The sequence below is a fragment of the Schistocerca gregaria genome, chromosome 6, assembly GCF_023897955.1.
Source record: "Schistocerca gregaria isolate iqSchGreg1 chromosome 6, iqSchGreg1.2, whole genome shotgun sequence".
In the NCBI taxonomy this organism is placed as follows: domain Eukaryota; kingdom Metazoa; phylum Arthropoda; class Insecta; order Orthoptera; family Acrididae; genus Schistocerca; species Schistocerca gregaria.
This window is the reverse complement of record NC_064925.1, coordinates 478,788,931-478,812,107: the sequence shown is the minus strand read 5'-3', so window position 1 is coordinate 478,812,107 and position 23,177 is coordinate 478,788,931. Positions and strand designations below refer to the sequence as shown.

Here is a 23,177-nt window from a genome sequence, read left to right as displayed (position 1 = left end):
TCTTGTACTATTCTCTTCCTTGAGCTATTTTCTTTCTTTCTTTCTTTCTTTCTAAAGAGGCTTTGAGAATCTGAAAAATTTCCAGGGAATAACTGTTAGGGAAGTTATTGAAACGTAAAAAGATTACACCAAATAAACAAAATGTGGATATAAAAATTGTGGGAAGAAAGCATGAGAAATGTAAAGCACACTCATAGCTAAGTGAGAATAAAGTTTTGAAATATAGGAAAACGTATGAAGTTGAGATGAAGTTCAAAGTAGGAATAATTCTCACTAAACCAAGTCAATGGAAGCAATGATCTGCGGTACTGATGTATAAACAATGCTGGGATGTTTTAATTTAAAAAGATTGAAATGGTGCATACATAGAAGGAAATTGGGCTCAGTACTGAGGTAACAACACAAAGTTCTCTTTTCTGTTAAGAAAGCATCAGAGTCATCTGAATAACCTGTAAATGTTATGCAGTAGGTTGGACAACATAGACTTAGCAGCACGGCATCAGAGCAATATGAAAAGACCATATTTTATGTTTTTGGAAAATTCTGGACGAACACATCAAGCACAAAGGACCATAGGATGTGTTGTAAGCATAACTCTCATCTGCACAGTCCAGAAAAGCTGCTGCTGGAGGGAGCAATTCAGATGGCCTGGGTTGACAAGCAGCCATTCAAGTCAACCAAGTTATGCTCAGCTGCATGTTGTGCCACTGAGTAGTGGGAGACCTGTTTGCAGACTAGACTTGTAGCACCTGTGTGTGAATGTCTCAAGAGAACTCCAGTGTACTGGACAAGGGAATTCACGACACTGCAAATACGCCTCCATGGGTAGCCAGCTGTACACAAGTGATTTTTTGATAACTAAGGAGTAAAACTTGAAATGCAAGTCTGTTCGTTGCTGGGCTTAGTATGAACAGAGGTGCCAGCAGAACCATCAGAGAGATGCAGGCCAATGTCCAGGAATGTTGCACATTGGATTGAGGAGTACCAGGTGAAGCGGGTGGAAGAGAAGGTACTGACATGGAGGAATGAGGATAAGGTGTCTTGGCCCTGATGAAACCAAATTACGAAAATACCATTAATAAACGTGAACCAAACAAGCAGTTTAGGGAATAAAATTTTCATTCTAGGGCAGAGTGTGCGCTGATATTAAACTTCCTGGCAAATTAAAACTGTGTGCTCGACTGAGACTAAAACTCGGGACCTTTGCCTTTCGTGGGCAAGTGCTCTACCATCTGCACTACCCAAACAAGAAGTTTGAAAGGCAGGAGACGAGGTACTGGTGGAATTGGAGCTGTGGGGACAGGCCGTGAATCGTGCTTGGGTAACTAAGATGGTAAAGCACTTGTCCGCGAAAGGCAAAGGTCGCGAGTTCGAGGCTCCATCCAGCCAACAGTTTTAATCTGCCAGGAAGTTTCATGCAGTTTAGGGTTTTGGGAGGCTAAGGATGTTCCCTGTAGTTAGCCCATAGAAAGGTTAGCATGGAAAGGTACCATGTGGGGGGCCATGGCTGTGTCATCGATTTTTTATATACCCTTCCCTCAAAGGATAACATTCACCATTTGAAGAAACAACTGAAGCATTATTACATGTCACATTTCCAATAACCTCTTAAGCTTTCCTCATGTGACACTTACTGGATGTATATTTTCAGATCCAGTATGTTTCTTAACCCAAGAACTTTTGGACTTTGTGTAAGCTAAATGATAAACAAAATAGAAAGTAACTTTCACATGGGGAAAATATATTAAAAACAAAGATTCCAAGACTTACCAAGCAGGAAAGCGCCAGTAGACAGGCACAATAAAAATAACACACACACAAAATTTCTAGCTTTCGCAACCAACGGTTGCTTCTTCAGGAAAGAGGGAAGGAGAGGGAAAGACGAAAGGATGTGGGTTTTAAGGGAGTGGGTAAGGAGTCCCTTACCCTCTCCTTTAAAACCCACATCCTTTCGTCTTTCCCTCTCCTTCCCTCTTTCCTGAAGAAGCAACCGTTGGTTGCGAAAGCTTGAATTTTGTGTGTATGTTTGTTTTTGTGTATCTATCGACCTGCCAGCGCTTTTGTTTGGTAAGTCACATCAACTTTGTTTTTTTAATATGTATATTTCAATTAATGATCTATACTACTCTGTTGTACAATATTCAAAGTTTCAAGTAACCTATATTATTTTTCCCAAAATTAAATTTGAAGTTCAAAAAGGGTGCCACATTTCATTGAAAATTCTGTCATAAGTACTGTGAGATTTTGGTCTTTGATCACATACTTTGTTGCCTCAATTTTTCTGCATCAGAGGACATACACTATTAATTAATTGAAGCACTAATTAACAATTTCATGAAATTTACTACAATTTGCAATTGCTGCTCACTCATGTAAACAAGGCGAATCACAATGCAGAAGAAAAACAGTGCCTATGTACTTTTATGAATTTATAATCAATAACATTGTGTGTAATCCAAAATTCTGTTGGTTCTTGTAACCAAGAAAAACAGTACATTACAACCTTGTCGGATTTTAAAGCATTTTGAAGATTGCAAAATAACGGTTCATTTTTATAAGACCCTCCACTACCACGAAATAATCAGTAGGTGGTGAGTTTGTACTGGAGTAATACGTCCATCTACATGGAAAATGAACCGTGGTCATCCTGGTGGATACAATCTTTGTGACACGTTCACGTCCTGCTGTTCATTACTCAATAATTCAGGGAAAATTTTTGGTAATTCCTTTTAGCGTGAACTTATGTCTGATACCAATGACTGTGTTAATCTCTAACAATGACCTATGATGAGAGTATTGTTTAATGAGAACTAAGTCTTACTGTACTTCTAACGTTAATGGCTGTATGTGAGTTGAAGAAAAACATGATATCCTGTCTAAACTGTGTTGCTATTTTGAAAATGAAAACATAGTCTAAGTAGACTGTACTCTTTTTCATTATCTGTGTGAGTGGCCGATTTCAATCTTGGCTCATTTTTAAACGACTGTAAAATGTTCAAAAAGGGTAACATTGGTTTAAAGATCAACTGTCTACAAGCTCTCACACATACATATTCTCTATAACCAAAGTTACTTATGTATCTTAAGCATCCAGCTTCATTTTACATTGTAATATAGCTGGTACATGTGGAAAGGAATACGTCTTACTTCTCTGCCTATGTGGCACAAAAACAATACAATATTGCACAAGGTTACATCTATAACAACGAAAATAATCAGTTCTTGACAGTATAATGTAACTGGATAGATTTAAAAAAATCTACTCATCAAGTGGCAGCAGGAGAACACATATACAAATGAAAAAAGTTTTATATATGCAAGCTTTCAGAGCCAATGGCTCCTTCTGGCAGAAGGTTTGAACAGGAACGAAGAAGGATGAATAACAGGAACAAACAGGGATGAAGGAAAAGGACTGGAGAGATTTAGGGAAAGGGGTAGATTTGGGAAAGTCACCCAGAACCCTGGGTCAGAGGAGGTTTACAGGACAGGGTGAGAAACAAAGACTGATTGTTGGGGCTGCACTGGGTGAGATTTGAACATCTGAGAGCCTAAAGGTGGAAAATAAAATAATATGCACAACACAAATTACTGCGAAAACACCATGCACAAATTAATAAGAATGGAAAGCTAAATGCATTGTATGCAATAGAGTTCAGAGCAAGTGGCGAAAAATAGACAGGTCTACAAATGAAAGATGTAGAAAAGGACGTGTTGCAGCACTAGTTCCCACCTGGAGAGTTCTCAGAAAGTGGTGTCTGGTGGAAGGATCCAGATGGTGTATGCGGTGAAACAGTCACTGAGGTCACAACTGTCATGTTGTGTTTTGCCTGTATACACCCTCTGTCTATGCCCATTCATCTTAACTGATAATTTGGTGGTAGCCACACAGATGTACAAGGCCAAACCATGTTTACATAACAGGTGGCTTTGATGTGTTGTTTGACAGGTGGCTCTCCCTTTGATAGTATACGTTTTGCCTAGGGTAAGTATTGCAGTGGGCACGGTCACAGGAGTAAGAGCCATTGGATAGGGAGATGGATGCAGGAGCAGCATACGGTCTGACAAGATTGGGAGGGCAACGAAAAACTATTCTAGGTGTGGTGAGCAAAATCTCAGACACAATGGATCTCATTTCAGGGCACGATTTTAGGAAATCGTGACCTTGTTGAATTAGTTGATTAATACATTCAAGACCAGGATAATACTGAGAGAGAAGTGATGTGCTCTGAAGCTGTTTTTTGGAGGGGTCAGCAGTACCAGGATTGGATGTGATAGCCTGGGAAACCTGCTTTTGAGCTAGGCTGGTGGGGTGACTGTCCAATCAAGGCTGAGGTGGGAATGGTAGTGTAATGCTGTAAAGAGTCTGCATCCGAACAAACACATTTTCCTCGAATGCCAAGGCTGTATGGGAGGGAACGTTTGACATGGGAACGATGGCAACTGCCAAAATGTAAGTACTGCTGTTTGTTACTTGATTTAATGTGGACAGAAGTGTGTGCCTTGCCTTCAGTGAGGATGAGATCAACATCAAGGAAAGTGGCATGGGATTTGGAATAGACCATGTGATGAAGTTTAATTAGGAGAAGGGATTTAGAGATTCCAGGAGTTCTAACTGGTCAGCCTTACCATGAGTCCATATGACAAACGTGTCATCAATGTATCCAAACCAAACCAGTGGCCGAAGGCTTGCAGATCCCAGGAAAGCACCCTCCAAGTAACTCATGAAAAGGTTGGCATAAGAAGAAGCCATCCTAGTTCCCATAGTTGTAACCCTGATCTGTCTGTGTGTCTGCCCCTAAAGGTGAAGTAGCTACTGGTATGTATAAAGTTAATTAAGACGAGCAGGAAGGATGTCGTAAGTGTGGAAACGTGGGCACTGACTGAGGAAATGTTCAGCGGCAAACAGACCATGTACAGGGGCTGCTGGTACAGAGCGAGGTGGCATCAACTGCAACAAGCAAAGTTTGTGGTGGGAGCACCCATACATACAACAACATCATAATATTAAATTTACTGGGTTCATTCACCTGTAACTATAATCATGGCTCCCTCAAATACTTACTTAATTTTAGATTTTCAAGATGTGTGATTGTATAATACTTTTATGTCTATAGGCACTAACTGTTATCAAGATTATAAACTTAACTTATTTGTACTGTTTTTATCTGGAATTAAAATTTCCACTACTTCTCAATCTCTCGCCTGGTTCACAATCCTCGAAGAACTATGATTTCTATGCATAATTCTGTAAGCTTATAATGTTATTTTACTAGTTCAGCTTGGTTATGTCATTTTACCTGAAATTATGACACTGCACTTCCTCAAGAATTTACCTACTTTATAGATGTTATGGAACTGTCAATTAGTTATATAATATTTAAGTTTCTTGAGGCCTTCACTTTTATATTTATTAATATTACACTCTTAATCAGCTGGGTTAATACCAATTGGAATTAGAATCACCAGTATTCATAAGTACTATAGATTTGACAGAACTGTGAAGAACTTGCATAAATTTTGTAATGTGTTCATCCTTTCTGGAACACCCCCTTCCGTACTTGCTCTTGCAGTAACTGCTTAATCTATTTGGAATTTTGTTATTTTATATACGTACAATTACTGGAAATTGAACTTTTGGTGTGACTAATATTCTACATGAAGATGTCTTGAATATTTTCTAGTGGTGTCAACATGATAATGACTGATACATGTGTACTTGAACATGACACATGATGGAAGACCTATGAATCGGCTAGTACCATAAGACCTACAGGAATGAGCCCTAATAAGACTATTTTCCTCAAAACTGTTACTACTTCTTCCATTTCAGATTATATTGTACAGTTGGCCCCTTCTTCTTCACATAGCACTCATAGGTTCCAATACCTATAAAGCAATATATTGTTAAATAACTGTACTGACATGATGTATGATAGATATGGTTTTCTAGTTTTATAGCAACACTGTAAAAAAGATAAAACAGAAAAAAATTGCCCTTTGCCTGATAGATATTGTATTATTTTATAGACTGATGGGCACACTTCAGTAAAAGGGCTGACATAATCTTTTATAAGCTGGACTTTGTTCGGTAATTTCTAATATTACATGTAGCATGACATATGATGCACGAGTTTCAATCCACTACTTTTAATAAGATAACAAATGTGATAATAGTGCACATAATATGCCAGTGAATATGATGCAAACAGTTTACTTAATGTTACTGACCATTCACAGATAGGTTCCTCAGCTTCCTAAATATCTTTAGTTACATAATAACAGATGTAACTGTACTATAAGGTGACATATTTCTGTTTATGTCGGCAAATAGATGTAACCATGTACAATATTGTATTGTTTTTGTGCCACCTATGCACAGAGGTATGACATATTCCTGGTCACATGTACCAGTGCTGTATTACAATGTAAAGTGAAGCTGGAAGCTCAAGATACATAACTAACTTGGATCACACAATATACATATATCTGAGAGATTGTAGACAATTGGCCTATAAATCAATGTAACCATTTTTGAAGTTATTACAGGGCTTGAAATGACTCAATGTTGCAATTGCCTGATTCCACAGATAATTTAGAGAACAGAGCCCACTTGGACCATGATTTCATTCTCAAAACACACTGACGCTGTGGGCCCCCACAAAATAAAATTTTTAAGTGTTGCTATTGCAGAGAGTGATTTGTTTTAAGACTTCTGTTGATCAGTTTCATGGCGCGCGCGCACGTGCTCTCCCCCCCCCCCCCCCCCCCCCCCCACACACACACACACAAAATAGTGAATTACTGTGTTGGTATTAGGTTATTGCACTCAGACTGGAACTACAGAACTATTGCTGGGTGTGGTACGTAGCTACCTCTACTGTACTGAATTGAAGTGTATGCGGTCCAAATTGGCCATAAACAGTAGTTCAGAGAGTATAAAAGTGGTATTAAAGTGTTTGAAGTTCAAGTTTTAGTGTGGACTACATTACTGACAACACCATACTACCACCACCAAAACTTCAGCCAGTTTTTAATGGAGGCCTTGGCTTCTGAGGACACAGGAAAAAGTAAATCGGGTACGCTGCAATATGGATTACACAAAATTACAATAAATTTCTGATTGGTTAAGCGATGGAAGAAGGAAATCTTGATTTCACTGAATACAGGCAGTACAACGCACACTAAACACAAACAATGTTACTAATTTTATGTCCTTTCTTCCATTATATAGCATATGTCCTCGCTTCCATTACAAAGATAAAAATTTAAGACAAAGCCTTTACAACGTCATGGAAAAGAATATACCTTGGTACATATCTTGTAAGGATAGCTTCAAATAAATTATAAGTCTCTGCTCGAGGTAACTTCAGCGACAGCAAGGGCAGAAGCATTTCAACCCAGCCACAACCTTTCTCATATTCCAGACCATGGCTCTTGCAGTAAAATGTCAGGATTGACTCCAGATCTGACACAACGGATACCTTGTCCTCATCTTCATTGCCAAGTTTATCTACACAAAAGGAAAAGTCATTAGTTGTAATAAGAGATTTCCTGATTGAAAGACAATAAGCTTTGTTTTAATAGAAATAAAAATATTTAAAAAATGGATGTCTTTACTGCATCACACACAAATTACTTAATAGTGAGAGTTCAGCTGCATCAGCTGTGATGACATAAGCAATTTACATAAAAGTCCATCATCAATATCACAGGTGTAAAGAACTGAGCAGCTCAGTACAACAACGCTGTTTTTAAACTAAAGATTAATAAATGTTGAAATGTGGAGTTTGACAACACCAGCCTCAGAAACAAACAACAGAATTCCAATGCACAAAACTGAAAATGACATTTTCTTCAAAAATAATAATTAAGAAAGACAGTATCAGCCATACATAATTACACAAGTCTGCAAAAATATATTTTTTGAAATTTATTTGAAATTTGATAACTGACCCTGACTTTTATGTACCTTTCAGCACTGATTTCAGAACTGCAGTTCATTTTTTGCTATCACGTCAGGTTTTCTTTAAAAAAAAAAAAAAAGAGAGAAGAAAGAAAGAAAGAAAGCGGAGTATTTTTGGGTATAATAACAAAATTTAAGCAATTTACATTTTTTTCCATTATAAAACTTTATTTTATTTATAAATCATGTTCTAAACTTCATTTCCAGCACACTTCCATTTCTCTTTAAGTTCATCAGTCCTTATAATAACACTTTCCCTTTCTGTCGAAGCTGCTTTTATTGCTTTTCCGCCTGTGGACTCGTTGAGGATCATCTCTTTTTATCATCCAGCGGTAGTCTGCTATCATGTTGACATTCCATCTTCCTCGATATCTTCTTTTCATTTCTTTGATGTCTTGGTGGAATCCTTCGCTCTGCTCTTCCCTTACATCACCAAGGTTTGCAGGGAAGTAGTTAAGATGTGAGTGGAGAAAATGAACTTTAATGCTCATGTTACAATCCAGCTTCTTAAAGTTGTCAAGCCTGTCTGCAAAAACTGTCTTGTAGTTTGGATCTCTTTTGTTTCCTATGAAACCGATAACAACTAATTAAAAAGATGCCTTTTCTTTTGTTTCCATTATGTCCACAAAGTTGGGATCTGTCATTAGTTTTCTAATGTCTGGTCCGACAAAGATTCCTTCCTTTAGCTTTGCTTCGGATAAACCAGGAAACTGTCCACAAAGATATCTGAAACACTCCCCTTCTTTTGGCAATGCCTTAACAAATTGTTTCATCAGCCCCAACTTAATGTGAAGTGGTGGAAGTAGCACCTTTTTGGGATCCACAAGGCTTTTCCTCTCAACATTTTTAACTCCTACCTGTAAAGCTTTTCTCAAGCTCCAAGCTTTTTTATGTAGTTTTGCTTTCTGTCTCTACTGTCCCATTCACAGAGAGAGCAAGGGAACTTTGTATAGCCACTTTGTTGACCAAGCAGCATTGAAATCACTTTTATATCGCCAAATAGTGTCCATTTGTGGTCTGAATAGCAGAGTTTGCTAAAAACCAATTCAAGGTTTTCATAACATTCTTTTAAGTGAACCAAGTGTCCAACTGGTATAGAAGCATACTTACTGCCATTGAGTAGAAGTACTGCTTTAAGGCTTCTTTTTGAAGAATCAATAAAAAGTCTCCTCTTATCAGAAGCATATTCTATTTTGCAACACCGTAAGTCCAGGAACATCACTGCAAAACACCAGGTCACCTTCTTGAGAGAATAAAGATACAAACTCCATTTCCCTCAATTGATACCAAGAAAAGGATGTACCTGGAGCCAATATATGTTTATCTTTCAATCTAATTCCTCTGTCGATTCTTTAGAAAGGCCCAGGTCTCTAACTAAATTGTTCAGTTCAGATTGTGAGAATGGAATGGGATCAGTTGTACGAGGATCGTAGCAATCTCTGTCTTCTTCACTATTACATTGCTCAGCCAATGGCTCATAATCATCTATATCATCCAAAGAATGTGGAGGAGAGTGTATTGGTACTTCAGGTCCATTAGGTACAGGGTGAATGTCTGATTGAATGTTAGAGTAGGTAATATCCTTTTTGTTTCTCGAACTGAAACCTTGTACATTGCAAGAACAAAAATAGTAGTCATCACTATGATTTTTGGGCTCCCTCCAAACTACTGGTATTCCAAAACGTAAGCACTGCTTTTTACGTTGAAACCATTCCCTCAGTTCTTCAACACACACTGAACAGACTTCGTCCATTGTCCATATAACAACTTCAAAACACACGATAACTACTTTAAAGCACTAGTAACAACAACACATGAACAGCACAGAGTGAAGAGGTACTGTGAACTGAAGGACAATAGCAGAAGCCCACTGCTTGGTGATGGCGGGGGAAGGGGCAGTGAGACAGACAGGCACTGACATGAAAATACTGCTGGTTTCTCCTAATTACTCTTTATTTTACATATATCTAGTATAAAAATGGCTAAACAACAGTGTATGGAGATCCTAAAAACCAAAATTCAAACTCACTGGAGTGCCGAAATATTTAAAACAGCTAAAACTAGAGAAGCAGTGTGTGAAATAACTGTATGTGATGCAATTTTTTCACTATTTTTCCCCGAAATCAGTGTTGAAACAATTTTTATGTCGCAGGCCTGTGTTACCTAACGTTAAAAAATGAAAACAGTCCTGAAAGTATTGCATTGTGACTCAACACTCCAATTATGTTTCAAGCACCGATAGATGGGATCCAAAAACATACCACCAATTTTTGACAAAATTATATTTTTTTTTTACACATACGAATTTAACAGGTTGGCACATTATGTACATGAAGATGAAGTCTTTGTGCCTTGAAATTGATTGTAAAACAAGATGCGACAGGGAAAAAATAATAATCATAGAGAATTAATAGCTTTTATTCTATACAGCTGCAGCTTGAGTGGAACGATTGCTTTAGAGAGAGAGAGAGAGAGAGAGAGAGAGAGAGAGAGAGAGAGAGAGGGGGGGGGGGGGGAGGGGGAGAAGAAGAAGATGATGATGATGAAACCAGTTGTTTACTGAAATGCTTTTTGTTTGTTTTCTTCTTTTGGCTCTGTTTTAGCTTTGAAAAAATGATTGTTTCTGTTGATAAGCAGTAGCATATTTCCATCAGAGTTTTCTGATTTAAGGAGTTTCTTGGCATTATTGTTCTTTTCCCACCCAATTTGATGAACACAAAGGTTTGCAGAACCTTGATTTTGAATGTGTAGCATGTAAGCCATGATTTAGCATGTTGCAGAGCCCTTCGTGGACATTCACAGCCATGACACCCACACTTAACTATGCTACACGTAAAAGCAGTTTAGAGTAAAAGTAAATCTGGAAATAATTCTACTTGCATGTCTGTCACAGTGGTCAAACATGTTGAGCAGTTTTGTTTTGCGATCACTGTAGAGCCGAATGTGGACACTATATGATGGCAGTTGGCCACAAACATATAAAAAAAGAAAAAAAAAGAAAGAGGGAACTTAGGCTGAGACCGCATGAGGGAATGTTTCCACAATGGAAGATGTACTGTGATGACGACAAGCTGCAGAATGAAATGTGTAAAACTTACTTTTCTCATAAAAAAAAAACCACTGTATGTTCGCTTCAACACAATCTATCTCAATCGATCTGATGGAAACTATTGAATAAAAAGCATTCTTTCTCACCTTTTACTTTCACTTCATAGCTTGATAATGAACTGGCTCTCTTTTCACTGTTGCTCATAGTTATAAGGATACTTCAGAAATAAGTAACCCACTACGCATATTTCAAAAAGTTTACAATGATCATTGTAGTCACTACCCAGTTTATATTTGGTGCAGTTGAAGTCATACACTGCTGGTATGAAATGTAGCTAAAATATTGAAATGTGTTGTTTAGAACTATAAGAACAATCATATCTTTTCTAGTCTCGTGTAAATAGGTGACATATGTTGGTGCTTGGCCACTACAGGCTACAATGTGCTACACCCAATGCTGTGGGCGTGTCCTATCTGGCTCGTGTTAATGTTTAGTATGTAGTTTACAAAGTCGATTACTATCATACTCCAAGGTAGCACTGACTTTGGAGTTATTTTTACTATAAAACTAGAGAAAAACTATTTCATGTCCAGCAGCACAGTTACTATATATTGTACACATTGTCCCCCTCCCCCTCTTCCTTGTCTGCACTAACAGTTTAACAGTTTCATTCACAAAAACATTCAGTAGGCTAAATGTTTTTGTTTACATGTTGTAGAATGAATGGGATGTGTTCTAGTGAACAAAGTATGTGAAATTGGAGTTTGCTATTGATATTACTAAAGCATTCTGTGTTCTGTATAATTATACATGCAGGAAAGATGGGCACCAACTTGAAGACCCATATACTGTGAAAATATCTGAATCTGCAAAAATGTGGATGAAAGAAAAATAAATGTGTCAGCAATATGAAACAGCCAAGAACTGTTTAACTATTCTGTATATCAGGCTGCTGAAGTGCCTTTAAGGGCAACAAAATCTGAGGTTTTAATAATACAGAATAAAAGCTGTAGTAGGCATTTCCCTGAACATGTACAATTTTGTTACTTTCATTGTTCTATCTGAATTATTCTTTCAGTTGTTCCAACTGTATATTCTTCTGTGACATAATAAAGCTATTCTGCTACTGTCAACTAATAAAACTATTCTGCTACTGTCAACTTTTTTTTTTTTTTTGCATTATGTAGACCACTTTATTATAGTGCTTACTGAATGTGGTTTGTTTATGTTGTATTTTTATTAATTTAAGTACCACTCTTCTCACTAAAGTAATTGTCCAAGGCGATCATGTGACTTAATTTCTTGTAATGCAAAGGAATCAAAAGCATTGTCCTCAGTTGTTCATGAAATGAACATCTTATAAGAAATTATAATGCATGCTGCCACTGATAGAATGAAGTGATTCTGACTGACTGAGCTACCTGAGCACGACTCATGACTTGTCCTCTCAGCTTCACTTCAGCCAGTACCTTGTCTCCCACCATCCAAACTTCACAGTTCCTTACACACTTTGCAGAACGGGCACTACTAGAAGAAAAGATACTGGAGAGATATGGTTTAGTCACAGCCTGGGGGACTGTTTCAAGAACAAATTTTCACCTTGCAATGGAGGTGCCCCGATTTGAAACTTTGAGGAATGCTAGTCCCACAAAGAATGCAGGAGAAATTCTATGAAATTCGGAAGATCGGGTTTGAGTCCCAGTCTGGACACAGTTTTAATCTGCCACAATTATCCTTAGTTGCATGGCGAATAAAACTCATTCCTGGACTCTACCATAACAGCAATTTAATTAGCCTATTTGCCAGATTGTGTCACAAGAAGCATGGTGTAACATGTCAACGCAAGGAGAAATGAAGAAGTTTCTCAAAATCTGTCACTGTTGTTGATTCTCTGAATAAAATTGCATTCCATGTTTGGGGAAACATGTTACCAATTCTGTTGCAATTCTGAGTTACTATAATAATGAAAGGACGAAAAGAAATATTTACCAACAGATTTTCTCTCTCTGCAAACTCGAGAAGTAATTTACAGCAAATGTGCTGTGCCATCCCTTCCTTTTTCTACCTTTGAATTTGCCCATGTTTATGCCCCAAATACAAGGCTTTTTTCCTACCTCCACTATTAAAATTCCTCTGTCCTATTGGTCTATATCTAGATGACACATTGTCAAACACAAACACAGAACAGAGAACACAATATTGCCTGTTGTCAGATGGAATTCCTCTCTCAGTGCTGATTTCCATTAGCTGCCCCCATTTGCACACCAGCCACACCACCCGTATGAGCTGCCAAGTAGTGATGGGATAACTGACTGTTTTCAACAACCAACTGACCAGTCAATTGTTTTTTCAGTCGAATGAAACACCCGAATGGAAATAATCTCTGTGGCCACGTCAGCTATATAAATGTTTTCACTCAATCACCGGGCTTAAGCAGTTTCACTCAATGTGAGACAACCGACTGACAAGTTTCTGCTGACTGTGGCCAATATACGAGTGTTTGCTTTCACTCACTTGCCTGGTTTGAGTGGTTTCAGTCAATGTGAGACAATCAAATGACAAAAGTATCCTTCAGTTATGCCAGTTATATGAATGTTTTCACTCAGTCTTGTGTCTGAATGATTTCACTCCCATGCTTCTTCACCCTATTCCATAGTGGCAAAGGTCGTAGTGGCACCACTGATGTAACTTCCTCATGCTGCTGCCAGTGTCGGAGTTACAACTGGTGCCAGGAGGTGGCACAGAGGCCAGCTCAAGTGCAGCGCTGCTGGGACCTGCAACAGCAGTGACTGGCCACCTCCTCCTGCCATCTCCCACTCTGGTCCTGGCAGCAGCAGGATGCTAACATGGAGTGTGCGGGACACTCAGAGGCCAGACTTTTTATAATTAATGACCATCACACACCTTTTCAGTGAAACAGAATGCAAACAGTAACAATAATCTGGCATGTATTCTTTCTTCAGGTACCCCTAACAGAATTTTTATGCTTGCTTAACTCTGTACTTCCAATGAAGCTCTACTAGTTATGTATCGTTAATTGCACCTTCAACAATTTAATGCACATCAGTCTTTATATCAGTTTTTAATGGCGAAGAGAAGAATTAGTCTTTCAGTCATAATTAAATTAGTATATACATTGCTTATTTTAACTTTGGCATACCCACCGAGATATCTTCACGTACACCTGGGGTGGGGCTACCCTCTGGGGGTATATGTACCAGTTTGTATTGTACACTACTGCTTTATTTCATCTATTGAAAACATTAATGATTGGTTTCACGCAGGAGAATAACTGAACAATTTAGCCAACTAACTCACTAAAGAGTGGTTTCAGCTGAACGAATGAATGATGACATACTTCAACAGACAGAAAAACAAAAGACTGCTTTCAGTTGAAAAGAAAGTATACAAAACACCTCTGCACCGATTCGCTAGTTTCCATTCAGTTGCTCCCATAAACTTGTTTCACCCAAAAGAATGAGTGAATAATTCGATCGATTCGTAAAGCTACAACTTAATAAGTCAATAATTTTCCAAAAACCAACTGAACCGATTGTTTTCATTTGATTGTTCTCAACTCTACTGCCAAGTTGATTCTAGTGTCCCATATCACTGTAACTGAAATCACATAATTTCTGTCTCATTATAGGCAATGTGGCTGGCAGGCAGTGAAATTCTGTAACGGTAGACATTGCACCCCATGTGAGCTGCTGTTGCTACCCGATATGCCATAGCTGTGCATCCATTTACCATGCACCTGAAATTCCACAAACATTCTGTTCATCTGAACCCAACCTCAGAGGACCCTCAAAGATAAAGATTATGTCCTGAAAAAACTGGAATGTATTTTCATTTAAAAGGTAATAAGATAATCACAAAAAAGAGAATGTAAAATACAATGAGGTGCAAACAATAATTCTTAGACATTTGTTACCAGGTGTTATCAAACAGAAAATTTGTAACAGTTTATTTACATTGATCATATTATTGCACTCAAGATGTGCAGAAATTAATTTTACTAAGACTCGTGTTATTTGATATTATTAATAAAATAGATCAATGGAACAGAAGAGTTTGCTGCCAATAACTCTTTTATGCTCATCTAAGCTAGGCCTTACTAAGCTTTAATTCTTCATGGTTGTGGGCAAGTTATTGTAAATGTCTCTCTCTAAATAATGGCCACCTTCCTGAACTATAGTACGTGAATTTAAATCTTTATGTATTACTTATGACAAATTTCTTTAAGGAATAAGTATATTGGGAAGCAGTAGTTAGTATCCCCAGCTCATTGACCAAGCCCTGCAGGATGTACTCGGGTTTGCATCACAAATAATTTGCATTACGCACTTTTGAACTTTGGCTTGATGAATTACCCTAAAAAATGATCCGTTATGACATTATGGAATGAGAGAGTGAAGTAAGCTTGGTTTTGTGTTTTTATATCACCCACGTCTGACAACATTCACATTGCAAATTATAACTTGTTTAAGCACTTCAACAGTTATATGGTATGCTCAATTTATCATCAAGCCGTAATATCAAAAATTTGACACAGTCAACCTCTCCTATTGCTTGCGGTCACATCTACTTCTACATCCATACTCTGCAAACCATGTGCAACACACGGCAAAGTGACTTCCCGTAAAATGGAGTATGGGAAGAATTACTGCATAAATGTGTTTGTGCGCACTGTAATTAGCGTCAACAAAAATTTGTGGTCCTTACGAGAATGATATGGAAGGGGCTGTAGTATATTCCTAGATTCTTCGCTTAAAGCCAGTTCTTGAAACTTTGTAAGTAGGCTTTCATGAGATAGTTTGCAACTGTATTCCAGCGTTTACCAGTTCAATTTTTTCAGTGTGTCTGTGATCCCCTCTCACGGGTCAGACAAACCCGTGACTATTTGAGCTGTCCTTTACTGTAGAAGTTCAATATCCCTCACTAGCAGGGCTGATGATAACCAGGACTGGGCCAAGGGCAAGATGTGTTATTGGGCCCCATCTCTAAACACAGCAACCCAGTTTTATTGTTATTTTAAAGAAGTAGAGATGGATTATGAGTGGGTCCACCTTTTTGCAAGCACACAAAACCCTAATGTGATCATTTTAAAGGAGGACTGACATGACTTAAACTTAACACAATTTGAGGAATATTGGAGAAACACAAAAAATACTAACCAGGATGAAATATACAATAAATACAATTTCTTACTAGATACTAAACATATCTTCACAATTTCAATCAGTCCATGTACAACAGTGCGAAGTACCAATATGTTCTAAAAAGCTGCATGCGAAAATGCCGTTTTCCGCAGTGTCTTATCTCTGGTTCTATTGACCACACAGATAAAGGGTCAACTGTTTTGGCTAGCTCTTGGCCCAGCAACCATTTGTATGCCTATAGGAAGAACTAGCATAATGTAGCTTTCCTATAGCCAGGGTCGAAATTTAGACGATACACACACTTTCTCCAATCCAGGCAAATTGGTCAGTTCTTTTGCATTAGGTGTGGTCTAGGATGGATATTAGGTGTCTCACGAAAGCACCATTTGTTCATGAGCAATAGCTAAGAGAACCCCAAAAAACCACAATTTTTGGGTTCAAAAAGTACCAATTGTGGGCCTAGCCACATTCATCGTTTATACTCATGGCAGATCATTAAAAATTTCACCACGTGTTCGGAAGGTGATATTCTCATGCAACTTTGAAACTTTTTTTTAATATTGTCATCTGTTACCTATAGTCAGATGCTGGAAGTTGCAGTACCTATGGAGAAAACTGCAAAAAGCAATTTGTAGTTGTTTTGTACACAGTGCTTTGCAATTACCTACATAACCAACCATAGTAAATGGCTCAAATTTTAACTGTGCATTCTTCAGACATTCAGTTAGAAATGCCATTTTGCTAGTTTTTGAATATCTGTGCCTACTATTAATATATACCTGAAAACTGTGATTTTTGGGTGCAAAAGCACCAGCTCGTGGATCACCACATCTATAATTTCTATTAATGGCAGATTATTGAAAATTTCACCATATGTTCTTAAGATGATATTCTCAGACAACTTTGAAACTTTTTTCAGTATCCTGATCTGTTAACAAGATACAGTGGTTCAAAGTTGTTATACTTAAGCAATAAAATTTAACATAATATCCAATCTGCATTGTAAACATAATTTTAACTGACATTGTGAACATATGGCAAAGGTTCTAGGGTCATCGCAAGAGTTCTGACATCACGAAACTATATTGTTTTTCAGCAATGAAGTTTTATAATGCATTGTATCTGTATAATTAGCACTTCTTGCCTATATTAATATGCCCACAGTGGGGCTGCATTACCAAAAAAATGGGTCAGAAAAGAATTTAATTTGACTGCCAAAAATTATGTGAAAATGGAGTGACTGCAAATTCAGTAAAAGATTTCTCATAACATTTTTACTCTATTATGACAAAATATGTAAGTGTGTTGAAGCTTATAAATAAACTATCAAATTCTACTCATCTATAGGATTCATTTTATATAAGCTGCAGACGCCATTGTAGCAGGGAAAAGAATGAAACTAGCACAAAAATGATCCTATCAGAGCACAAAAAGGTGAATATGTTCATCTTGAAAAGACTGACGGAAAAGTGGGGAGCCAATGGAAAAGTGGGGAGCCAGCTGCCTAAATCCTCATTCTGCCTTCCTTGGCTAAAATTTTGGCAAGTGAACATATTCATGCTTTTTTGAGCTACAAGAAAACAGCAGAGACAGTGAAAGACAGAGGAGACAGTGCCAATGGGACAGGAAAAGTGAGAAGACAATGATGATGGGAGAAAGTGTCAGTGAAAGAGAAAGGGAGATGAATGAAGGCAGTAGCAGTGGCTGCCAAAGGGAGAAGAGATACTGGTTGTCAGTGAGAGATTGTCAGTAAAAGAGAAGGAGAGATGCATGGAAGTAGAAGCAACAAAAGGAAAAGAGAGAGAGACAGTGGAAATGAAAGACAGATGAGTGGACACCATAAACAGACTTGGAGGGGGAGGGGGGGCATCTCGACTCTCCCAGACCAGTAAACTTTAACATGTAGGTATAGGGCAGGGTGCACTTTGGACGAAATTTTAAACACAGGGGTACATGTGAAATTCAGCTGCTGAGGTGGAGACTGGCAGTGAGAATGAAAGACAAAAGAAATAGTGTAAGTGAGAGAGGAGACTGTGGGAGTGAGCTGTACTGCAACTCAATGGGAGAAAAGGAGACAGTGGGAAATAGACATATACAGACAGTGGCAGTGAGAGGGCGCTGCTAACTATGAAGGCTTCAGTACGAACTACTGGATCAATAGATTTAGAATGTGTACATTAAAAGAGCAATAACACACTTGCATGTCAAAATTGTTGGCGAGGAAGACTTTTCTGTCAACAGTCTTTTCAGGAGGTACAAATTCACCTTTTTGTCCTCTGACAGGAGCATTTTTCCACTGGTTTATACAATGGCACTCTATGTTGCACGAGGCACTGCAATCAGAATTCAAGCAAATTAATAGTTGTTATGGTGTAATAGCTTGAATCAGAGCACACAATAGTATACGCATTTGTATCATTGAGCCACTGTTAACAGTACTAACTTTGTTAGCAAGCTGGATGCAATAAAATTTATTGCCTCTAGTGCACTTTTTTTTTTTTTTTTTTTCCAAGTGCATTTTCTGCAGCCGCGTTTCTGATTTCTACACACATTTTCAATCAGCATTACAGTAGATTGCAGTGGCAAGAAGTTTAACCAACATTTATAAATACACTTCCTATTTCATTTGTATTTAATAACAATAATAATTTCACAGAAAGAAAACAGGTAGTACCACACTATCTTGATGTGCCCTTGTTAATATAATGCTCTAAATTTCACACTTATTTTGCAATAAGGTCCTTCTAGAACTTTGATTACAATAAACAGTTTCCTTCGTCCTAGCATAAGTTCAAAATGACACATTATTGGACATTGCTTCATTAAGAAAACTGTTTAATTTCAAAGACTCTATTACTTCAGGAAACTAGTGTAGCTATTGTGACACACCGTGAATAATGCTCTATTACAACCAGAATTACAAAAAAGACACAAAAATCATTGCACACCACATCTTCTGTTTCTCACTGCAGCTCTGAAAGGACTAACACAGCAATAAGATAAATCATGATTGAGTATAGATATTAAACATACCAAGAAAGAATACTAGTGACTTGATGCTTTCATGGCATAAGAGGCTGAAACACTGGTAATAAATTGATTTAAAAAGTAGTAATGAAGACAGTTATTAGGAGTCCAGGACCACCACAGCTAGGGAACTGGAAGATAGCTCCACCATGACCTACATGGGAAAGGAGAAAATTGATATAACTGACAAAATTACAAGTTCAGCTTCAGGTGTTACTCAACATGCAATTATTGTAAAATGAAATTTTAATTAATTACAAACTTCAGGTGTGTATGGGACAGTGACAGAAATCAACAGGAGAGTTGAAAATGAGTGCCTGTCCGGGATTTGAACCTGGGATCTCCTGGTTACTAGGCAGGCCTCTAACCCTTAAGCCAGTGAGGACAAAGGAGTTAGCGCGGCTGTGCGGAAGTATCACAAGCATGCCCTCCAGCAGACCTACTTCCTCAACTAAGAGGAGCACTACTTTCATAGTGTGTGGTGTAAGTTGAGAAAGCAGGTCTGCTGGAGGTCGTGCTTGGGATAAGTCCGCATAGCTGCACTCACTCCTGTGTCCTCAGTGGCTTAGGGTTTAGAGGCCTGCCTAGTAACCAGGAGATCCCAGGTCCGAATCCCAGTCGGGCACACATTTTCTTCTCTTCCTGTTGATTTCCATCAACATCCCAGACACAGCTGATGTTTGTAATTCATTGAAAATTCATTCTTCACAGCTGTCACTATCCACCACGGTGTCTGTTCTTTTGGACAGGTCTGAAAGAACAGACACCATTCACATACATATTGTCAAGTAGAAGAAGGTGTAGTTAGATAAATGACGAACACTAACCTCACTTAACAAAGGTTTATCCAACACTTGGACATACAAGAGTGCTGAGCGAACTGCCTCTGGCCAGAACACACATGATATATATACAGTCACAGAACATTCCAATACAATGATTCTTAACATTTGTAGATACTTCTAGAATGTACTCAAACAAATTATAGAAATTAAAATTTTACAGTTCAGGTGAGTTTTGAACTCACGAACCTCCATGCAACAGTCTAGTACCATAACCATGACATCGCAGTGACTGTGCTACTCAGCTTCTTCTGCAACATTACTCCCTCCTTAAGAGAACAGCGTCTCCGTGTTATGTCCTCCTAGTCCGGGAACAAGTCATCGGTCCTGCATACTCCAACTCCCGATGACTGATGTTCGACCTGGCGGTGGTCAACTTAGACCTTCTAATGCCGCTACGCTCTTTGACACCTTTCCGCTTGTTGTCTGTCGCTGGAGCTTCAAATTTACCCTGGGTTGCAGGATCCTTATAGGGCTTCATTCGAAGGACGTGGACAATATCTCTGATGTTTCATCGTCTTGTGTCGGGGTCGAAATCTTGAACTTCATAAGTAACATCAGACAACTGTCTTACAACGTTGTTGTTGTTGTTGTTGTTGTGGTCTTCAGTCCTGAGACTGGTTTGATGCAGCTCTCCATGCTACCCTATCCTGTGCAAGCTTCATTTCCCAGTACTTACAGCAACCCACATCCTTCTGAATCTGCTTAGTGTATTCATCTCTTGGTCTCCCTCTACGATTTTTACCCTCCACGCTGCCCTCCAATGCTAAATTTATGATCCCTTGATGCCTCAGAACATGTCCTACTAACTGGTCCCTTCTTTTTGTCAAGTTGTGCCACATACTCCTCTTCTCCCCATTTCTATTCAATACTTCATCATTAGTTATGTGATCTACCCATCTAATCTTCAGCATTCTTCTGTAGCACCACATTTCAAAAGCTTCTATTCTCTTCTTGTCCAAACTATTTATCGTCTATGTTTCACTTCCATACATGGCTACACTCCATACAAATACTTTCAGAAAAGACTTCCTGACACTTAAATCTATACTCGATGTTAAGAAATTTCTCTTCTTCAGAAACGCTTTCCTTGCCACTGCCAGTCTACATTTTATATATCTTCTCTACTTCGACCACCATCAGTTATTTTGCTCCCCAAATAGCAAAACTCCTTTACGACTTTAAGTGTCTCATTTCCTAATCTAACTCCCTCAGCATCACCCGACTTATAAGGTCCAAAGTAGCGCCTGAGGAGCTTCTAAGAGAGACCAACCTTCCAAACAGGAGTGAAAATCCATATGAGGTCCCCAGGCTGCTAGACAACAGGGTGGTGGCTCACATCATACTGTCGGCAATCATTTTCTTGACCCTGCAGCATGCGGAGTCGAGCTAATTGCTGAGCTTCCTCAGCTCTGGTCAACACCTGACCGATGTAGTCATCATCCCCATCGTCAGGGTGTAACGGAAACACAGTGTCCATCGTCGTAGTTGCCTCACACCGACGCACCAGGAAAATTGGTATAAATCCTGTGGTGTCTTCTTTGGCGCTGTTGTAGGCAAATGTCACGAAAGGTACCACCTCATCCCAGCTGCTCTTCTCAATATCGATGAACATTGTTAGCATGTCCGCCAAAGTCTTATTAGCACATTCAGTAAGCGTGTTAGTTTGCGGATGGTAGGCAGTTGACAAGATTTGATTGAAGAACTTTCCCTTGATTGGTAATTAAGGGGCTTGAGGCACTGTGTTTTAATACAATGTCTTCCGCGTTGAATTTGGCTACCTTGAATGCTTCGGCTGTTTTCGTTGCTTTTGAAATGGCATAGCATGTCTGATAATCAGTGCAAACAATAATTCATCTATTGCCACTAGCAGACGTTTGAAATAGTCCAAGGAGGTCAATCCCAACAAGCTGGAAAGACGTTTCGGCTGGTGGAATTGGTATGAGTTGGTCACATGGTTTCTGAGGAACTGCCTTTCTCCTCTCGTACTCTCGACAGTGAGACACACACAGTGACAGACACTCCTAAATAACTTGACCAGAAAAATCTCTTGCGGATCCTGTTGTATGTCTTAATAAATCCTAAATGTCCGGTCTCAGGTGTGTCATGGAATTTCTGTAGAACAACTAAGCGCGTGTGTTTAATAATCACTGGTAGCCACCTCTTTCCAAACGGATCAAAGTTTTTCTTCCAAAGTAATCCATTAACTACCTCAAATTGCCCTTTCACATCCTCTGACCGATTTAGGGCAAGCATAATTTGAGATATCTCAGCGTCCTTCTGCTCAGCAGAGAGATCCCGGAGTGCAGCAAGACAGTCACCATCTCCATCGAAGTCTTGATGGTCTTGCACAGGGTTTCTTGAGAGACAGTCAGCATCTTGGTGTTTTCTTCCACTTTTGTACACTATGGTAATGTCATACTCTTGAAGACGTAGTGCACCTGGCGAGTCGTCCTGTTGGATCCTTAAGACCTGTCAGCCAACAAAAGTGAATGATGGTCTGTAACAACTGTGAATGGCCTTCTATAGAGATACTGTCAAAATCTGCACATGGCCCAGATCACAGGAAGACATTATCTTTCTGGAGTCAAGTAGTTCCTTCCAGCTTTTGTGTAAGTGTCCTAGAAGCGTAGGCTATAACCTTCTCTTTTCCATCTGAAATTTGCACCACAACAGCACCGATCCCATACCCACTGGCATCTGTATGTAGTTCTGTAGGTGCTTTCTCATCACACAGACCAAGTACAGGGTCAATTGTCAGAACTTTTCATAGCACATTGAAAGAATCTTCTTGAGACCACCCCCAGATAAATTTAGCATCGGCTTTTAACAACTCTTGGAGTGGTCTGGCTTTGATAAAAAGTCTTTGAAAAAATTACAGTAATAAGAACATAATGCAAGGAAGCTTCTCTCATCTCTAATACTTTTCGGAATAGGAAATTCTGTTATAAATCTCACCTTTCCTGGGTCTGGCCACACACCTTCATTTGACACAAGGTGTCCAAGTATTTTGATTTATTTTGCTCCAAAAAGACACTTTCTTGGATGAAGTTTCAGTCCACCTCCGAGACATTTAAGAACAGCCCTAAGTATTTTAATGTGTTCATGAAATATCTCTGAGAACAATATAACAT

At 38.7% G+C, this 23,177-nt stretch overlaps 1 protein-coding gene across 2 annotated transcripts in view; it reads right to left on the bottom strand.

The window, feature by feature from the left end:
- Positions 1–23,177, bottom strand: part of LOC126278670 (TBC1 domain family member 23) — a 224,873-nt gene that overhangs the window by 152,117 nt on the left and 49,579 nt on the right. For both annotated transcript variants that reach the window (XM_049978909.1, XM_049978908.1), the window contains exon 3: positions 7,306–7,510. In XM_049978909.1, the coding sequence (XP_049834866.1) occupies positions 7,306–7,510 (205 nt within the window). The remainder of the gene's footprint in view (positions 1–7,305; positions 7,511–23,177) is intronic.